We start from the raw sequence: 17,476 nt of genomic DNA, 5'->3' as shown, positions 1-17,476 counted from the left end.
ACTGCATAATTCTTTCAGGGAACAGAAAAAAAAATCAAAATAGGTTAAGACTCGGTTCTATAAGGTATTTATAATAAGTCTGCACTGAAGAAATACAGCATTTTTGTCTTAAAAATGTACTTACCTTTTACAGAGAGGTTTGGTTTTTTTTTTCATCCTGGTATGAACATGAACATATTGGAATAAACTGATATAATGAATAGTGCATGACATTCAATCTTTTCACGATCTTCAAAATGAACTCACTTCTACTGTTTTAGGAATTATATGTACACTTATAATGTTTTCTACATTAAGGGGAAAAAACAAAGAGTGGCTCATAAAAAGTCATCCTTTAAACTCAAGGAACCCAAAAGTGAAAGCCTTTCTATAGAAAGCCCTTACATCAATGGAATGTTCTGGTAAGAAGAGAAGTCTCCTCTTTAAACATATGGTTTAGTACGAGGGATGAGGCCTGAAGAGGGTCAGCTCTCTAGTATCACACTCGGAGCTGGTCAGCGAGAACTAGACTTCCATCTGAATCTTGAAGCAATCAACACCTACCTGCCCCTCTGACCTCCTCCTTTCTTGTCTTAGCTCTTACTTTTGGAACAGAAATCCTGCTTCACAAAATCCTATTTTCAAAGTCAGCATTAATATAGAAGGCAAGGTGAGAGAGACCGGGAGAAAAACTGCCCAATCCCCCCAAAAAATCTGCGTGCCTTCTATTCTGCTTCGAAGGAGGAAGCAGTCCAGGGGCTGGACGGACTGGGAACCTGCATATATCGCAAAAGTGCCTGTCCTGGAGCCCCAGCAAGTACGTATTACTGTCACTCTCACAGGGCTTCCCAGGTGGCGCAGCAGTCAAGAATCTGCCTGCCAACACAGGAGACACAAGAGAAATGGGTTCGATCCCTGGGTCGGGGGGACCCCCTGGAGAAGGAAATGGCAACCCACTCCAGCATTCCTGCCTGGAAAGTCTCATGGACAGAGGAGCCTGGCGGGATACAGTCCATGGGGTAGTTAAGAGTCAGACACAACCGAACACACTCTAAGGGTAGAATCAAAGTTACCCAAGTGAATGTTGAATATATTTTCTTTCCTAGGGATATCTTCCAGAAGTTATAAAGGGCCTGGGACTCTCTGAGAGTCACTTTTTATTTTGAAAAGAGTAAGATGAAGACAAGAAAGAATGATATCCTGTCTTTAGAAGAAAAGAAGGAAGCTATTATATACCTCTTATCAGACTCTGCTGCTGCTGCTAAGTCACGTCAGTCGTGTCCAACTCTGTGTGACCCCATAGGCGGCAACCCACCAGGCTCCCGTCCTGGGACTCTCGAGGCAAGAATACTGGAGTGGGTTGCCACTTCCTTCTCCAGTGCCTGAAAGTGAAAAGTGAAAGTGAAGTCGCTCAGTCGTGTCCAACTCTTCGCGACCCCATGGACTGCAGCCTACCAGGCTCCTCCATCCATGGGACTCTCCAGGCAAGAGTACTGGAGTGGGGTGCCATTGCCTTCTCCGTATCAGACTCTAGGTATACAAAAATATTGCTTTTCAAATTTCAAGCAAGTATTTTCCATCCAAACTGATAAGGAAGCCCAAGACAGGAAATATTTTAACAAATGTGACCAGAACTAAAGTAAAACCCGGGAAATCTAGAAAAATCAACTCTTCAATTAACTTGCCACATTTCACTACGGGAAACACAACAGCACGTTAGCCTTTCTTTCACAAGAGTTTTATCACAGGACCTCACTTGGGAGAAGTCCATGATAAAATGACACTCTTCACACATAGGAACTATTTATTCTGGAATTATGGCTATACAACACCATGATGTAAAGACACTTATCCTACAATTCTAGTAGTAGGAGCTACTGTTTTCTTCACCTGACACTCAGTATCAACAGATGTTATTATCCCTATTGTAGACTGGGAGACAGAAACTTTGCTAATATCACAGAGAAAATTATTGAGTTGGCCAAAAAGTTCGTTCGGATTTTCCCCACGCTCTTGCAACCTGAAGAAACGTTTTGGCCAACCCAGTACTACCATCACCTAGGACAGAATCCAAGTTGCTTAAACACACCTCCCACAACACCGACTTTGCTACCTTCCAAGCCAACCTCTTACACCATCAAGAGCTTAGATGGTAATACTTTGTAACAATTCCCCACAAAGGTCGAGTGGTCAAAGGTTTAAAAGTCACTTAATTATAAGTGAAAGATCCTGCCAAAATAGAAAATTACAAAGCAGTGCAATGTTCCAGGGATCTCTATCCTGCCCTGTTTATACTTGGGGTACACCAGGTCTCCATGTGTGAATTTCTTCAGCGGACACGAAGCCAAAGCCCCCCCAGAAGCTCAGGAACAGTAACACCATCTCAGACGTTCTATCCCATGGTTCCAAAGAGCTTCTTCAGAACAGTCTGGGAGTCTCCGCTATGAGCTGAGGTGCACCAGGAGTTACTCTTCACCTGAAGGAAACAGTCCACAGTTCCTGACCTTCATGCAAGTTTTCTTTAGCAAGAAACATGCATTTCCTGTTATCTTTGATGTCAAAGGGCACTTGAATGGTAAGGACTAGTGTCCGGATGTTACAGTCGAGGCCGTTAAACATTTGGTGCAGAGCGTCCGATGCGGGACACAGCGATCTGAGCTAAACCAGCCCTCACCTGTTGCTCACACCCCAATCTGTGGTGGGCCAAGCAGTGAGAAGCAGTGGGAAAGACAGGAAGCTTCGCTATTTCAGAGGTGAGCGTTTTCAGAGGATGTCTCATGCAGTCTTGACCTGTCACAAACCAGTTTCTTCAGCTGCTCATAGGTCACAAAGAAAATAATATTCCAAGGACCAAGTCTCAACCAATTTGGCCAAAACCCTTTATATAGAGCAAAAAACCCTTCATTCTTCCATGTCTATAACAAGCAGTCCAGGGTGCCTTTGTAGCCAGGGCATTCGCCATCGCAGAGGACTCTCTCGTTCATCATACGTGTCCTCACCACATCCACAGGGTTTGAGGCCAGGGCTCCCGCCAGCCCACAGGTGAAGCTTGAGAGGAAATGGGTATACACCGTGTCTCCCATCAGGCCTGAGAGAATCAGATGCTTCTTGGTGAGGTCGTAGACTGGCAGCTCCACGCCGACCATGATAGCAGCCCTCTGAGCAGTAAGGGACACACCCTTCCACAGTCCTCTTGTGCCCTCTTGCTGGTAAATGTTAATGAAGTTGCCTATCATTCCTCCTTGAAGGGTGCTGCTTTGAGCTTGCATCCGTATCTTCAAAACGTCCGTTGGATTAGCAATGTTTGAGGATATGACTCCAGAGAGAATCCCACAGACCACATTTATCAGAAGGGTTTCATCTTCTGGACGCTCGACAAATAACCGCTTCAAGCTCTGGTAGGTACCTATCTTGATGGTGCCATAGGAAGCCTGGCCTAACATTGCCGGGGCGATCCCTGAATATAGCGCTTTCAGGCCTTCTTCTCTGCCTATCCTCACTAATGCGTGCAACATTCCTCGATACCTGATTTCTTTAAAGTTTGCATCATTCTTCTGGCCTTGAATCTGGAGTCGCGTCTTGGTTAAGTCAATTGGAAAGGTACCGCACTCCACTGTGATTGAGGCCAGGCCTCCATACACGAAGGGCTTCCAGTTCAGGGCCGACATGCTCACCGCCGTCTGTCGTTCACAGAAACATAGCCTCCAACAGGGTTTTTCCCGGCGGCGGCGGCCCTGCGCCTTCTCGGTCCCGGGGTCTGCAGCAGACGGAGCCGGCGGCCGCGCGGGAGCTGGAAGAGAGTGATTTATATACTTTAATGGAATGAACGTTATGAGATGTGAATTACATCTCAATCAAGCTGTTATTTAAAAAAAAATGGTAAGATAGATATCTGTATTCATGTCATATACAAAGCATATGAAGCCCATAAACATGAGGGGTAGTTGCATTTTCACTGTCATATTGCTCTTAGGAGTTGGCATTCTTACTATTTAGCAATTGCCTTTATGTTTTTTAAATGCTCCTTTGCTAAAACTAAGAAACCCTAGGGAGGGGATAAAAATGGGTGGGTAGAGGATTGTTTTCTCTGATGATGAGACTACTGGGAAAAAAAAGCAAACAAACAAACAAAAAGGCTTAAACAAAACCTACCAAAACAAAACCAAAGCCCAAGGAACCTTATGGAAATGATTAGTATGTACATTTCAGGTAACCTCAGGTTTCATTTGCCTGGGCAATACTGCAGAGGAATCTTGCCATAAGGATGAACTGTGTTCACCCCATCTCCCTGGGAATCTAGGGACCTGTTTTCCCTTAATATCTGGCTGACATTTGGTTCCCCTCCCCATTCTGAATATGCTATCAAGGCTGTTTTTAATGCACAGTCAGTGTACATCCTCATCCACACTACAGTGAATATTTGCCCTCAGAGATGTACGAAATTCAGCTCAACAAATGTTTACTGAATGCCTGCCATGCAACATGGCACTTAGAAGAGCAAGACTGCTGGGATTTCCCTGGTGGTCCAGTGGTTAAGATTCCCCTTCCAATGCAGGGGATGCAGGTTCTATCCCTAGTTGGGGAACTAAGATCCCAGGTGCTATAGGAGACAGTGAAGACATTAAAAAAAAAGAAAGAATAAGATGGGTCATCGGGCTATCTTCTCCTCCTGGCTTTGCAATTGCCCTCCAGAGCAGTGTTTACTGGGTGCCAAGATACTCCTATGAAAAGGAAGAGGCATGGTGACAACATGGCAGGCTAGCTCTGCTCCTGGGTCAGGCTGAGAGTCCTGAAACGCCTTTGTGGGACAGCTCATAGTCGTGTTTCGCCACAGACTCAATGTGTGATCTGACTAAATCACACCCCTCCCCCTTCTCTGGTACATTTCCTTTGTAAAATGAAGGAGTGGAGTGTGAGTAATTGTTACCTAAGAGTCTTTCCAAGGTGGCCATCTTATGGTTTTCAGAACCATAGCCAATGAGGTATATAAACTTAGAAGAGCAGCCAGGAAGGGGTCAATGCTGAGACCAGACTTGGGAGTCAGTGGGATACTTCCCAGAGGCCAAGGAAAAAGAGGCAGGAGGCAAGAAACTGAAACTGGCAGAGTCAGTTTCAAGTTTATACAGGCTGATTTCCATGGAGCAAAAAGCCCATGATCTGGATTCAGAAGTAAGTCAAGGGAAATGGTCTTGTTTTGGTGACTGGTTAGAAACGTTTCTTAAGTGCATAATAGTCAGAATAACCCCAGGGTGTTGACCTTAGATGTTGTCTGTGTTTGGGAGTGACGGGAACAGAAAGACTCCTTGACCGCATCAAATACCCCTTTTCCCAGCTTACCGTTACAAAACCAAAGCAAAGCCAGATGAAAAGCCCACACACAATCAGCAAATCTCAATATGATATTAACATTCATGGGGGGAGGGGCTTACAGTGAGCCAGGCTCTTTGCTAAGAACTTTCTTTCCATCCAATATCTCATTTAATCCTCCGGTTGACTCTCTGAGGTAGGGGCTATTACTGTGCTCATCTTGTAAAGGAGGAAACTGAGGCACATAGTCTGTGTTCAGCACTATTCCAGGGACTCTGCAGGGTACCAGGTGGTAGATTCCCAAAAACCTGGGATGGTTCTGTTAACAAAACTTGTGTCGGCTATTTAGGATAAAGTCACCAAAGGGATCTGAGAACTGAAGGGCAGCATAGATTGTTTTTGACTGCTAAGATTTCATTCTCTAGCTTGAGGATAAATTTTCAATTTTTATACTGTCCAAGAACCAAGAGAATCTTAACTCATCTCTCCTATTACGTAGAAGATTGAATGCGCTTTCAGCTGTTTTATCACGCTTCCTGCATCTTTCACTCTGTGGAAAGTAGAGGGGTGGCATGTAGCCACCTGTCTCCATGCATCTTCAATGCTCAGCTCTGCCTCCCAAATGAAGAAAAGGGCATCTTCCCTGGAAAAAGAGAATGTGTATTTCCAAACATGGAAGGAAGGAGACAAGACAGCACTCCCAGCCTCCCCCTCCCCTGCCACGACCCTGGCCCCTGAGCAGGGTCAAGAGCAGACTCCCCGGGCTTCAAACATTCCGTGTTCTTTCCATCGCTGTGCCTTTGAACAGGCTGTTCTCAAGGCCTCTCCTCTTCCCCTTTTCTTTTCTTTTTTTTTTCTTTTTCTTTTTTTTAATTTCTTTTTCCAGTGGATTTTGTCATACATTGATATGAATCAGCCGTAGAGTTACACGTATTCCCCATCCCAATCCCCCCTCCCACCTCCCTCTCCACCCGATTCCTCTGGGTCTTCCCAGTGCACCAGGCCCGAGCACTTGACTCATGCAGAACACTCTCTTCCCCTTTTCTATGGACAAATTCCAAAGTCAGCCAAGATCCAGCTCAAATCCTGTCACTGCATCCTGTGATTCCGATCATCCATGCCCCTCACCACCCCCCCACTTCAGCAGACTGGATTTCCCTCCCTTCCTCCTGTGCACCAAGGATAGGACCAGGCTATGGCAAGATATGGTCAGTGCCTGCATGGCAGACTCCCGACCAAACCCATCTCTTCAACTATGCACCTTCCACAAATACACACACACACACACACACACACACACACACACACACACACACGTCTTACAGAGTACAGTATTGTGGTTATGTGGGTGAACTCAGGATTCAGACAGTCTGAGTTGGAATCCCAGCTTTGTCACTAACGAAATGAATGGCCTTAGGAAAGTAACTGACCCACTCTGTGATTCAGTCACCTCATCTGTACAATGGTAATAATAACGGTACTTCTCTCATAGAGTCATTTTAAGCTTTAAATGGGAGGGTATAGCAAGTGCAGACATGCACAGTGCCTGGCATATGGTAATTGCTCAGTCAGTGGTACTTTGTATTATTATTGCCCAGGGCCTGGCACCTAAAATGATGCCAGAGACATTTTTGAGTGAGTGGTTCACTCAGTAAGGCTTTTGGGGTTTCAATTAGGAATGGGTCAGGGTCAGCTGGGCCACTCAAGGAAGCTGCTTTCTCTGACCTCATTCGTCTCTCACTGCACCCTATTCTTTTTCTCCAGTGCACACAGTACACAAGATAATTATACATATATTTGTATATTTGCTTGAGATCAGTCTTCCCCAAGAAACTAAGCTCTGTGAGGTCAGAGCCCATGTGTGTTTTCACCACCAGTATATCTCCTGTACCTGGAACACCACCAGGATGGTGGCAGGTGCTCAAGAGAGTCTTTGAATTAATGAATAAATGAAAGAAGAATTCAAGAGGGGTGTGCGATGCAGGTGGCCCCAGATGGTGGGTAGGAGTTGAGTAGGTGGACAAGAAGGCGTCCAAATGGAAGGGAAATCCTGAGACACCTGAGTGCGTGTGAGGCACTTGGTGAGATCCAAGTAGTACATTCATTTGGCTGGAAGAGCAAGAGACTGTTCCTATTGCTCAGCTCACATATGGGGTAGTAAGAAATAGAAGACTAGTGGGAGGTGGTAGGGAATGGCCTTGAATGCCAGTTCACTCAGGGATTCATTCTGTTAGTTAAGGTTTTGGCCTTTGTCAACATGCAAATATCCCTGGAAATAGTGTGTATTATCCATCAAGTACAATTGAGTATCTTGCTCTTTGTCTTACAGAAGACTTTGCTAAAGGGGAAGGTGATGATAACAGGAGGCCACTGGAAAGAGAGAATAGTGCCCTTGAGATGATCCAAAAGCATATGGAGAGCAAACTGAAGATCAGCTTTTTCCATCGTCAGTGTTGCCTTGGTCCTGAATCTGAAACCTAATTATCTATAATTCATTTTATTGAAAAATGATTCTATATAAAAGTTACAGATAGGGAACAGGAGTGGCCTGTGTGATAAGAGGAGGTTTTTGATCACTGATTCAATCTCTTTTGGAACAGGAAATACACACTCCAGTATTCTTGCTGAAAAATCCCACAGACAGAAGAGCCTAGTCGGCTATAGTCCAAAGGATTGTGAAGAATTGGACATGACTGAGCAAGTAAGCACACGCACATGCATATTTAATCTCTTTACTTGTTATTGGTCTGTTCAACTTTTCTGTCTTTTCTTGAGTCAATTTTTCGTAATATGTGTGTTTATAAGAGTTTGTTCATGTCATCTAGATTATCTAATTTATTATTGTATATTTTTCTGTGTCATTAAAATTCCTTTAAAAATATCATTTTTTCGCCAATAAAAATGAATTTTGTATTTTTTTATTTATTTATTTTTTAAATAGTTATTCTTTTTTTTTTCACTGCAAAGTATTCTATTGTGTGACTGTCCCATGATCTATTTAACCATTCTCTTAATGGTTCTCCTCAGGTTATTCGGAGCTGAAATGAATGTCTTTGTACAAAATCTATTTGTATTACTAGTTTCTTAAGATAAAGTTCTAGATAAGGAGTTTTGGGAAAAAAAGCCTGAACTCTTCTTAAGGTTCTTAATGCACCTTGCCAAATTGCCATCCTCAAAGGCCAGAGCAATTTGTTGTTCTCATCAGTGCATGAAAGTGCTTTATAATGTTACGGGTTGTGATTTTTAAAACATCTTTGTCGATTTAATGGGAGAGAAACGCCATCTTATTTTTAGCTGTCACTTTGAAATTTCAAGTGGGATAAACACTTGTTAATATTTCACTGCTGCTGCTGCTAAGTCGCTTCCATTGTGTCTGACTCTGTGTGACCCTATGGACAGCAGCCCACCAGACTCCTCTGCCCACAGGATTCTCCAGGCGAGAATACTGGAGTGGGTTGCCATTTTCTTCTCCATAATATTTCACTACACATTTGTATTTCTTCACATGCAATTCAACTATTCAGTTCTTTGTCTGCTTATTCACTTGTCTTTGTTCTTTTAGTGTCTTTCCTATGATTTGCATTGTCTCTTTATCCACTGTCTTCAATATTTACCACAAGAATTTTCAGGGGCAGGGTTGCCTTTAGATTTGTTTATGCTGTTTCTTGGTGTCCAGAAGGCTTAATTTTTATGTAGCATACCAATCACTTTCTTACTTTAAGAGCTCTTCTATCTCATGTATGCCTAAAAGCATTTCCCCATTCAGGAATCAGATGGATAATCTTATTTTTCCCCCTTATAAAAAATGTATCTTTTATACATGCAGAATTTATTTCAGTGTATGATGTGATTACTTCTTCCCAAATTGCAAGGCATCCCAGCACTCTTTACTGACTGATTCTTCTATTTCCCATTGATCTGTGATCTTTCCTTTATCTTATAAATTCATACATATGTATGCATCCATATATACATACACACACCTACTTTTGTTGTGTTTTTTTGGGGGGCTGTCTATTCTGTTTTTTTGATTTGTCTCCTCTTGCACCATGATCAGTGAACAAAGACAAATAAACAGACAACGAACTGAATAGTTAAATCACATGTGAAGAAATACAAATGTGTAGTGAAATATTAACAAGTTTTGACCCCACTTGAAATCTCAAAGTTACAGCTAAAAATAAGAGGGTGTTTCTCTCCCATCAAATCAGCAAAGATGTTTTAAAAATCACTATCCCAACATTATAAAGCACTTTCATGCACTGATGAGAACAATAAATTGGTCTGGCCTTTGAGGATGGCAATTTTAAGCGCTGTGGGGTTCTTTTGGGTTTTTAAAAAAATATAAAATTTATTTTATTAGGATACATTTCTTTTTCGCTCAAATTTTATGATGCTTACTTATAAAAGAATTCAACGAGCACAATGAGGCTACATTGACAAACAAAATTTTATTTTATTTAATGCTGTGGTTTTATAATATATTTTGATAGCATTATTCCTCTGACTTGCACTTTTTCTTAGCTATTTATATTAGTTTTCTTCTCAGATAAGTATTACATTTTGTGAGGAGGACTGGTTCCCTCCCAGAGCACACATAAATTTTATGAATTGGGGGCTGTCTAATTTACCTACTTGGATCATTAGACAGCATCCTCATAATGAACAAAGCAAAAGTCTAAATAAGCCAGGCTCCAATTCGGCCTTTAGCTTTCATACATTCTTTACCTCGTAGAGGGAGAGATCTGAAGAGGGAAGAAGATTTTGGCCATAATTGCCTGAAGAGCTGAAATGAATAGTTTACCATGCCCACCACTTTCAAAGTCTATTTTTCCTTCTCTCCAAAATGAAATTACTCTCTTGAAGGATAAATTATTTTTTATTTAATTTACTTTAATTTTATTATCCACATCATGGAATTACATGTATAAAAGCTCTTGGATTTGTCTCTATCTGGGGAACATGAACCCGTTCCTTAGCCCCTCTGAACCTCAGTTACCTCTTATGTAAAATGGCAGTAAGGACTTCATTATGCAAAATGCCTGGCCCAAAATCTGACTCGGAGTAGGCAATCAGTGAATGAAAGCTACAGCATAGTTATGAGGGTTAGGAGAGCAAACGGGTTAAGACTACAGGCTCCAGGGCCAGATTTCTTGGGTTCAAATCTTACTTTTTGAACACTAATTAATTTTCTGATCTTGAACAAGTTACTTAACCTGAACATGCTTTGGTTTCTTCTTCTGCGAAGAATGGGTAATGAACATACCTGCTTAGTTGGCCGCAAAGAATGAGTTCATTTTAGAAAACAGAACAGTTTCTAGCACATGTTAGGCACTCAATTAGTGTTAGCTATTCCTGTTGGCAGTGCCCTTGGGCATGGTGTTACTGTCTTGTACTGTGCTTGTGTGTGTAATTGTTCAGTCGTGTCCAGCTCTTTGCAACCCCATGAACTGTAGCCTGTCAGGCTCATCTGTCCATGGGGATTCTCCAGGAAAGAATACTGGAATGTATTGCCATTTCCTTCTCCAATTCCTGTCTTAAACCTAGTTATTTGGGCACTCACCACAATCAAGACTATATCACTTCATAGCACCATCTAGTGTTTATTTGGGGAAATTCCACATCTATCCTTCAAGCAGCAGTCATTTGGTTGAGAAAATTATCTAAAAGGGGGTGAAAAGGAGAACCATTTTTAAGAATACAAAATTTTTTTTGGAAATAACTTGATTTCAGTCTTTCCCTAGTCTATTTGTGCTGTACTCATAACAATTGTTGACTGCAAACAACAGCAACTGACCGAGTGAATTAAGCCAGTGATTGGGCGTTTCACAGAATCAACAGGAAGGCAGATGAACCAGGCTGGGGAAACGGATGGGAAGCCAGGGAGGCTGGGCGATGGGGATCGCAGATAAGTTCAGACCACGGGACCAGCTTGGCTAGCACACCACTACTGGCGACAACTACCGCCACTGCTTCTAGATACCATCACCACACCTCTGCACTCTGCTGTTCCCACAGTGGCTGTCGGGGCCTCTGCTAGATGCAGTTTTTATGAATGAATTCAAAACTTCCACTTCTTGTATAAATGTCTGAGGATTCAAAGTCTTTGTTGAGAGCCTGAGTCCCTTGTCAGTGCCCTAGCTGCCCTGGGTATGTGAAGAGGCATCACATGCTTTCCTTGGTTTCCATGAAGGGAGGTAAGGCCTTGCCCTCCAGATTCACAATGAAAGATTACCTCAAAAAAGAATAGGGTTTGGATAGCCACCTCAGGGAGGGATGCCAGATAAAATGCAGGACACCCAGTTAAATTTTAGTTTCAGCAAAAAAAAGAATGCATTTTTAATATAAGTTTGCAAATATTGCATACTTAGAGCAAAACCTAGATAAGACAATCATGCCTAGTTTGGGTGGGGGGGAGACAAATACTCTTATATACTGCCAGTAGGCACATGCATTAATACACTCAAGTGTATCTGTCATGGGTCTCCAGAGAAACTGAATCAATGTGTATATAAGCAATTTATGATAGGAATTGGTTCATGTGATTATGGAGACTGAGAAGTCCCACAATCTACCTTCCACAAGCTGGAGACCCTGGAGAGCCAGTAGTGTAATTTCAGTCTGAGTCCAAAGTCCTAAGAACCAATGTTTCAGCTCAGGTAGGCAGGAAGGGGTGAGGATGGGGTGAATCCTTCCTTCCTCTGCTTTTTATTCTATTCCTCAATGAACTGGATAATGCCCACCCTGATTGGGGAAGGCAATTTGCTGTGGGGAGTCCACTGATTCAAATTCATTCTCATCCAGACACATCTTTGTGCACATATGCCCACATGTTTAATCTGGGCACCCCTTGGCCCAGTCAAGCTGACACACAAAATCAACCATCATATCAAGTGCATTAAAAAATATTCACAACCTCTGACTCAATAATTCTATTCTTAGAACTCATCATAGCCTTTGACCCAGGAGTTAAACATTAAGGAGTTTATCTTAAGGAAATGATCAGAAACAGGCAAAATAATTTATATGCATAGTTATCACTAGTTATGATAGTTATTGAGAAGTTATGGTTCATAAAGAAAAATTGGAAATAAGCCTAAACATACAAATAGGGGAATGGTAAAATAAATTATGATTGATACGTAAGATGGTATATTATGCAGTCATTATATGCTTATGAAACATTTTGTTTACATGGGAAACTCTGACAAAGGAATATTCAGAGATAAAAGCAGCACAGATAATTGCAGAGACAACTCACTAGCTATCTAATCTTTGGCAACTTACTTAATCCTTGTTTACTCCTCTGTGAAATGACAATAATATAATGATAAAACATAGAGTGGTACGTTGCACACACAAAATATTAGCTTGTGTGTGTGCTTGCATGTGAATTTGAGGAGACAGAAAGAGTAATGATGGTCAACAGACAGTTGCAACAATGGCAACCTTCAAGTTCAGGGAACCTACAAGTTCCCATGTCTCAGCAAAGTTCTTGGATGTTAGGAAGCAGTCTATGATGGTGGTGGCAATGGCTCAGCTTCCCTGGATTGCAGCTACGAGGTCGTATTCTTGAGGACAATAGTCCTGGTAGAGGCTTCCTGATGTCCCCTTCCTTCACTGGTGCAGAGGTCTCAGCACCCCTGGTGGGCATATGTAGTTATTGAGTCCTACAAGCCATTTCTGCAGCCCTGTTCCTCCACCTCTTCTTGTGATTTTGCAAGTGCTTAGTGCCCTGTGTTAAGTTTCTTCTTCAAAATAACTGAACAGTTTCTGCTTTTTACCGCTGAACTCTGACTGATACAAGGATGAAAGAGAAAGGTTTGGGACATGAAAAGATTTTGATGCCTACTGATGTCAGGTATGCCTAAGTGTATAGAAGAGTCTGGAGGCTGGGATAAGAGCAAAGTAAATAGTTTAAATATGTGAGTCATAAGTCTATGAACCACATTTTAAGTCAAAGGACTGGATGATGGATGAAATCATCTAGGGAGAGAGTGAGAACAGACGCTGGCCCTGGACATACCTGGGGCATGCTTACATTTAAAAATTGGGTAAGAGACATTAACGGTGAAAGGAAATGCAACATTTCAAATAGAAGTTGATGGAAGTAAAGATTTAAAGCTCTTTTTCACTAAAAATATCCAGTAAAAGAGGTAGAAATGGGGGGGGGGAACGTAAAAAAAAAAGAGGTAGAAATGGTAAAGAAAAATAAAAAGACTGAACCCCTATGTGATCAGCTTCACAATTACCATTTTATAGGTGAGAAAAATCACTCCTTTAGGCAGCACATTTTCCAAGATTTGGATGTATGTTTCAAAATTTTGTACTTAAAAAAAATGTCACCCATTCACGTGATAACTTAATTGACACTGTGTCCCCATAAATTTATATTTTATTGTTTCCCTTTTCCCTTTGAATTAAACAGTTATGACAGAGTCCTAAACCAGTTTCATTAAACTATTTGACATTTACTCTGATGGTGTAGAGAGGAGCAGTATATCTACTACCACTGCAAAGGCATCTTGGTACATCAGTATTTTATGACAGCAATACTGGAAAAATAAAATGCCAAGTCATTTGGAGATAACCATATGCTAAAACACAGCAGTCTTAATTTATGCCTGTATAGGCAACCAAAGTTTTTAATTACTAAGTCTGTTTGATTCACGATGCTGCTCTTTTCTCCTAAATAAAGAAATCTATACTAGAGTAGCCAATGAGAAAGGAGAAAAACCATCAGTGTGTGTGTATCCCAGAAACCAAGTAAATCAAGAAAGCATCCTGAGGAGCAGGGATCAATTCTATCAAATGCTGTTGAGAGAGTAAATCAAGATTACAAACATGTCCCTGGGATTGGGAGCGTAGACAAGAATGGTTTTGAAGGAGCATTGGGGGCCAAAGTCCAACAGAGTGGACGGAGGAGGGAACCGGAAGCAAGGGTGTAGTGTATGCATACAGAAAACACTTATACGTTTGGAGATCCAGGGAGGAGATAAATGGGCCAGTAGCTAGAAGGAACAGCTGGGGTCAAGGGAAGGGGTTTTATTGGGTTGGCCAAAAAGTCGTTTGGATTTTTCCATAACATCTTACAAACTTTTTGGCCAACCCAATATAAGAGAAGAACCATCAGAGTACGTTTATTTGCACACAGATATGATCCAGTTGAGAAGATGGTATGAATATGCAAGACAGAGGGGGTAGATAACTGTAGGAGCCAAGGTCTTGAGAACACATGTGAGGCAAGTAGAGTTCAAGGGGAAGGTCCTTGATAGGAGGAAGGACACTCTTCGCTGCACCAAGAGGGAAGAGAATGTAGATAGAGATGTGGGAAGGGGGTTCTATTTTCTTAATGAAATATGATGCAAGATTATCAGTGGAGAATCAGAATACAGAGGGATACGGGAGGCTTGAGGAGTGGAGACAGTGTGAGAGAGAGCTCCCAGAGAATAAGAGTGGGAGAAAGGATGGGCTGTGGCTGTGGAGCATAATTGTTGGACTGCGTTGTCCATTTGTGAATTACAGTCAGAAATTTTCAAGTGAGCCCCTCCCTATCCCCCAGCCCCAGGCAGCTGTTGATCTGCTTCCTGCTATTAGAGATCAGATTGCAATTTCTGGAGACTTATATTGATGGAATCATATGCATGCCTTTTTGTTCCTAAATACTTCATGTTTTGATGCTATTGTAAATGATAGCTTATTCATTTCAATTTTTGATTGTTTATTGCTATTATATAAAAATAAAATTGAGATTTATATGCCAATCTTGTATCCTTGTATCCTTACATGGACAGAAGAGTGTGGTGGGTTACAGTCCACAGGATGGCAAAGAGTCAGACACAACCTAGCGACTAAACAACAACAACAAAGGGAGAAAGGGGATGATTGAGTTTAATCAGGGTTGCGCTTTCGAAAGGGTCTAGTGTGTGACCAAGAGAGAGGGTGACTGATGTGAGGTAGAGGAAAAGGCAGTTGGATCTGAAGAACATCAGGGAAGGAGAAGGAGAGATGCAGGATGGCTCTGCACCATGTGGATGCTGAAAGTGAAAGTCGCTCAGTCGTGTTTGACTCTTTGCGGCCCCATGGACTATACAGTCCATGGAATTCTCCAGGCCAGAATATTGGAGTGGGTAGCCATTCTCCTCTCCAGGGGATCTTCCCAACCCAGGAATCAAACTCAGGTCTCCCACATGGCAGGCGGATTCTTTACCAACTGAGCCTCCAGGGAAGCCCAAGCCACCAAGAAAGATGAAGCTGCATCACCTTGGGGAGGACAGCTGAACCTGCAGGAGAAGGCTTCTGAAGGGGTGAAGGGTCCAGGGCCTAGATCCTAGACACTCTAAGACTGCATCAGGGCCCTGTGTGTGGCCAGGCTCCGGGAACCTAGCACTCTCCAGGGCTGGTCCACACTCACGTCCCCCCCGCCCCCCACCACCTCAGAGCCCTCAGACAATCCACTCTCAGACAATCCAGCTCCAAGCTCTCAATTACCTAGACTTGAAAGCAAATGCCTCTTCACTCTCCTCCTGGGGCAAGTAAAGCCCAGACCTCCATATCACAAGCCTTGGCCACCCTTTGTGGGGTAAGGGAGAGAAAAATAAATTTTACCCAGTGATGAAGCTCCAGCAGAGAAAACAGGTGACAGATTATGCTGCCACACAGAAAAAAAAAAATCAAAGAAGGGATAATTTCCACATTTAACTCTATACATTTCTGGTGGGTGGGATAGCGGGATCACGCATGCAGAGGTATGGAGTGTGTGTGTGTGTGTGTGTGTGTGTGTGTGTGTGTGTGTGTGTGTGAGTGGACACACACAAGCACAAGAAAATAAAGGAAATTTGGCTTTGACACCTTACTGTCTGCCACTTGATGATTCCTCCCAGCTTAGTGGAGTCTCTGGTCCCAGGGCTCATCCTGTCCCTCTGCATTCCCTTAGCTATAGAGGATGCCCACTGTGTTCTCTGTGAAGCAGAATTCTGTTTCTAATCCTACTCACCAGTTCTCTTTTAGGTGATAATGGATGCGAAGGGGTTAACGAGATTAAAAACAACCTGCTTTCTGACTTACTTCACTCTGTATAATGGGTATAAATGTAAGTCAGAAAGATAAAGAACATTACAGTATACTAACACATATATACGGAATTTAGATAGATGGTGGCGATAACCCTATATGCAAAACAGAAAAAGAGACACAGAAATACAGAACAGACTTTTGAACTCTGGGGGAGAACGTGAGGGTGGGATGTTTTGAAAGAACAGCATGTATATTATCTATGGTGAAACGGACCACCAGCCCAGGTGGGATACATGAGTCAGGTGCTCGGGCCTGGTGCACTGGGAGGACCCTGAGGAGTCGGGTGGGGAGGGAGGTGGGAGGGGGGATCGGGATGGGGAATACATGTAACTATATGGCTGATTCATGTCAATGTATGACAAAACCCACTGAAATGTTGTAAAGTGATTGGCCTCCAACTAATAAAATAATATTAAAAAAAAAAAAATAAATAAAAAAAAAATAAAAACAACCTGCTGTTGCTTTAGCAAACCACTGAGTTTCCTAGGCAACATAATGCCTCTATGTCTCCTGTTTCTTCCTGTTTCTAAAAGCCCCTATGGAGGGAATGGTGAAAATATTAACCTTGGCTCACATTCACATCCCTGCTCTTCACCTCCCCCCTCCCCACTTAACTCCCCATGCAGCTGACCTTGCCTCCTGCTTCATGGAAAACACTGAGGCTGTCAGGTGTGAAGTCCCTCAGCCCTGAGGTCCCCTCATCTCTCTCTAAAGGATGACGCACAGTCCTTTCCTCCCATCCCTGCCCCTGTCCCCTTGGATTTCTTCCTCTTCTGTCTCACTTCCTGCCACAACATTGATTAACATCCCCTCTCCTGTATTTTTCAACCTCTATACACCTACTACCTCCGTGACTACAGCCTGAGTCAGTCACAGCTCTCAGAAAAAAAACAAATCCAACCAAGAAATCTGACTGCCCTCTGTCCTCCACCCCCTTCCCTTTAGTCAAGCTCCTCAAGCTTATGGTTGGAGAGGTGGATCTCCTCAATCCCCACATCCCACTCACACCCTAGGTCACTGGAATGAGGCTCCAGCCCTTCCCACAACACCCACACTCACAGTACTCTGGCAGAGGTAACCTGGGACTTCCAAGTGACGTAGTCCAGTTCACTCT

At 42.7% G+C, this 17,476-nt stretch overlaps 1 protein-coding gene across 1 annotated transcript; it reads right to left on the bottom strand.

Annotated features, from left to right (window-relative positions):
• Positions 1-577: 577 nt before the first annotated feature.
• Positions 578-3,763, bottom strand: LOC136153413 (kidney mitochondrial carrier protein 1-like). The gene is given in 1 exon segment (XM_065915224.1): positions 578-3,763. A coding segment is annotated over 1 exon segment (921 nt). The 5' UTR covers positions 3,648-3,763; the 3' UTR covers positions 578-2,726.
• Positions 3,764-17,476: the final 13,713 nt, after the last annotated feature.

Source organism: Muntiacus reevesi, chromosome X (genome assembly GCF_963930625.1).
Source record: "Muntiacus reevesi chromosome X, mMunRee1.1, whole genome shotgun sequence".
NCBI lineage: Eukaryota > Metazoa > Chordata > Mammalia > Artiodactyla > Cervidae > Muntiacus > Muntiacus reevesi.
The sequence above is the reverse complement of the archived record's forward strand: the minus strand, read 5'-3'. Positions and strand labels throughout refer to the sequence as shown.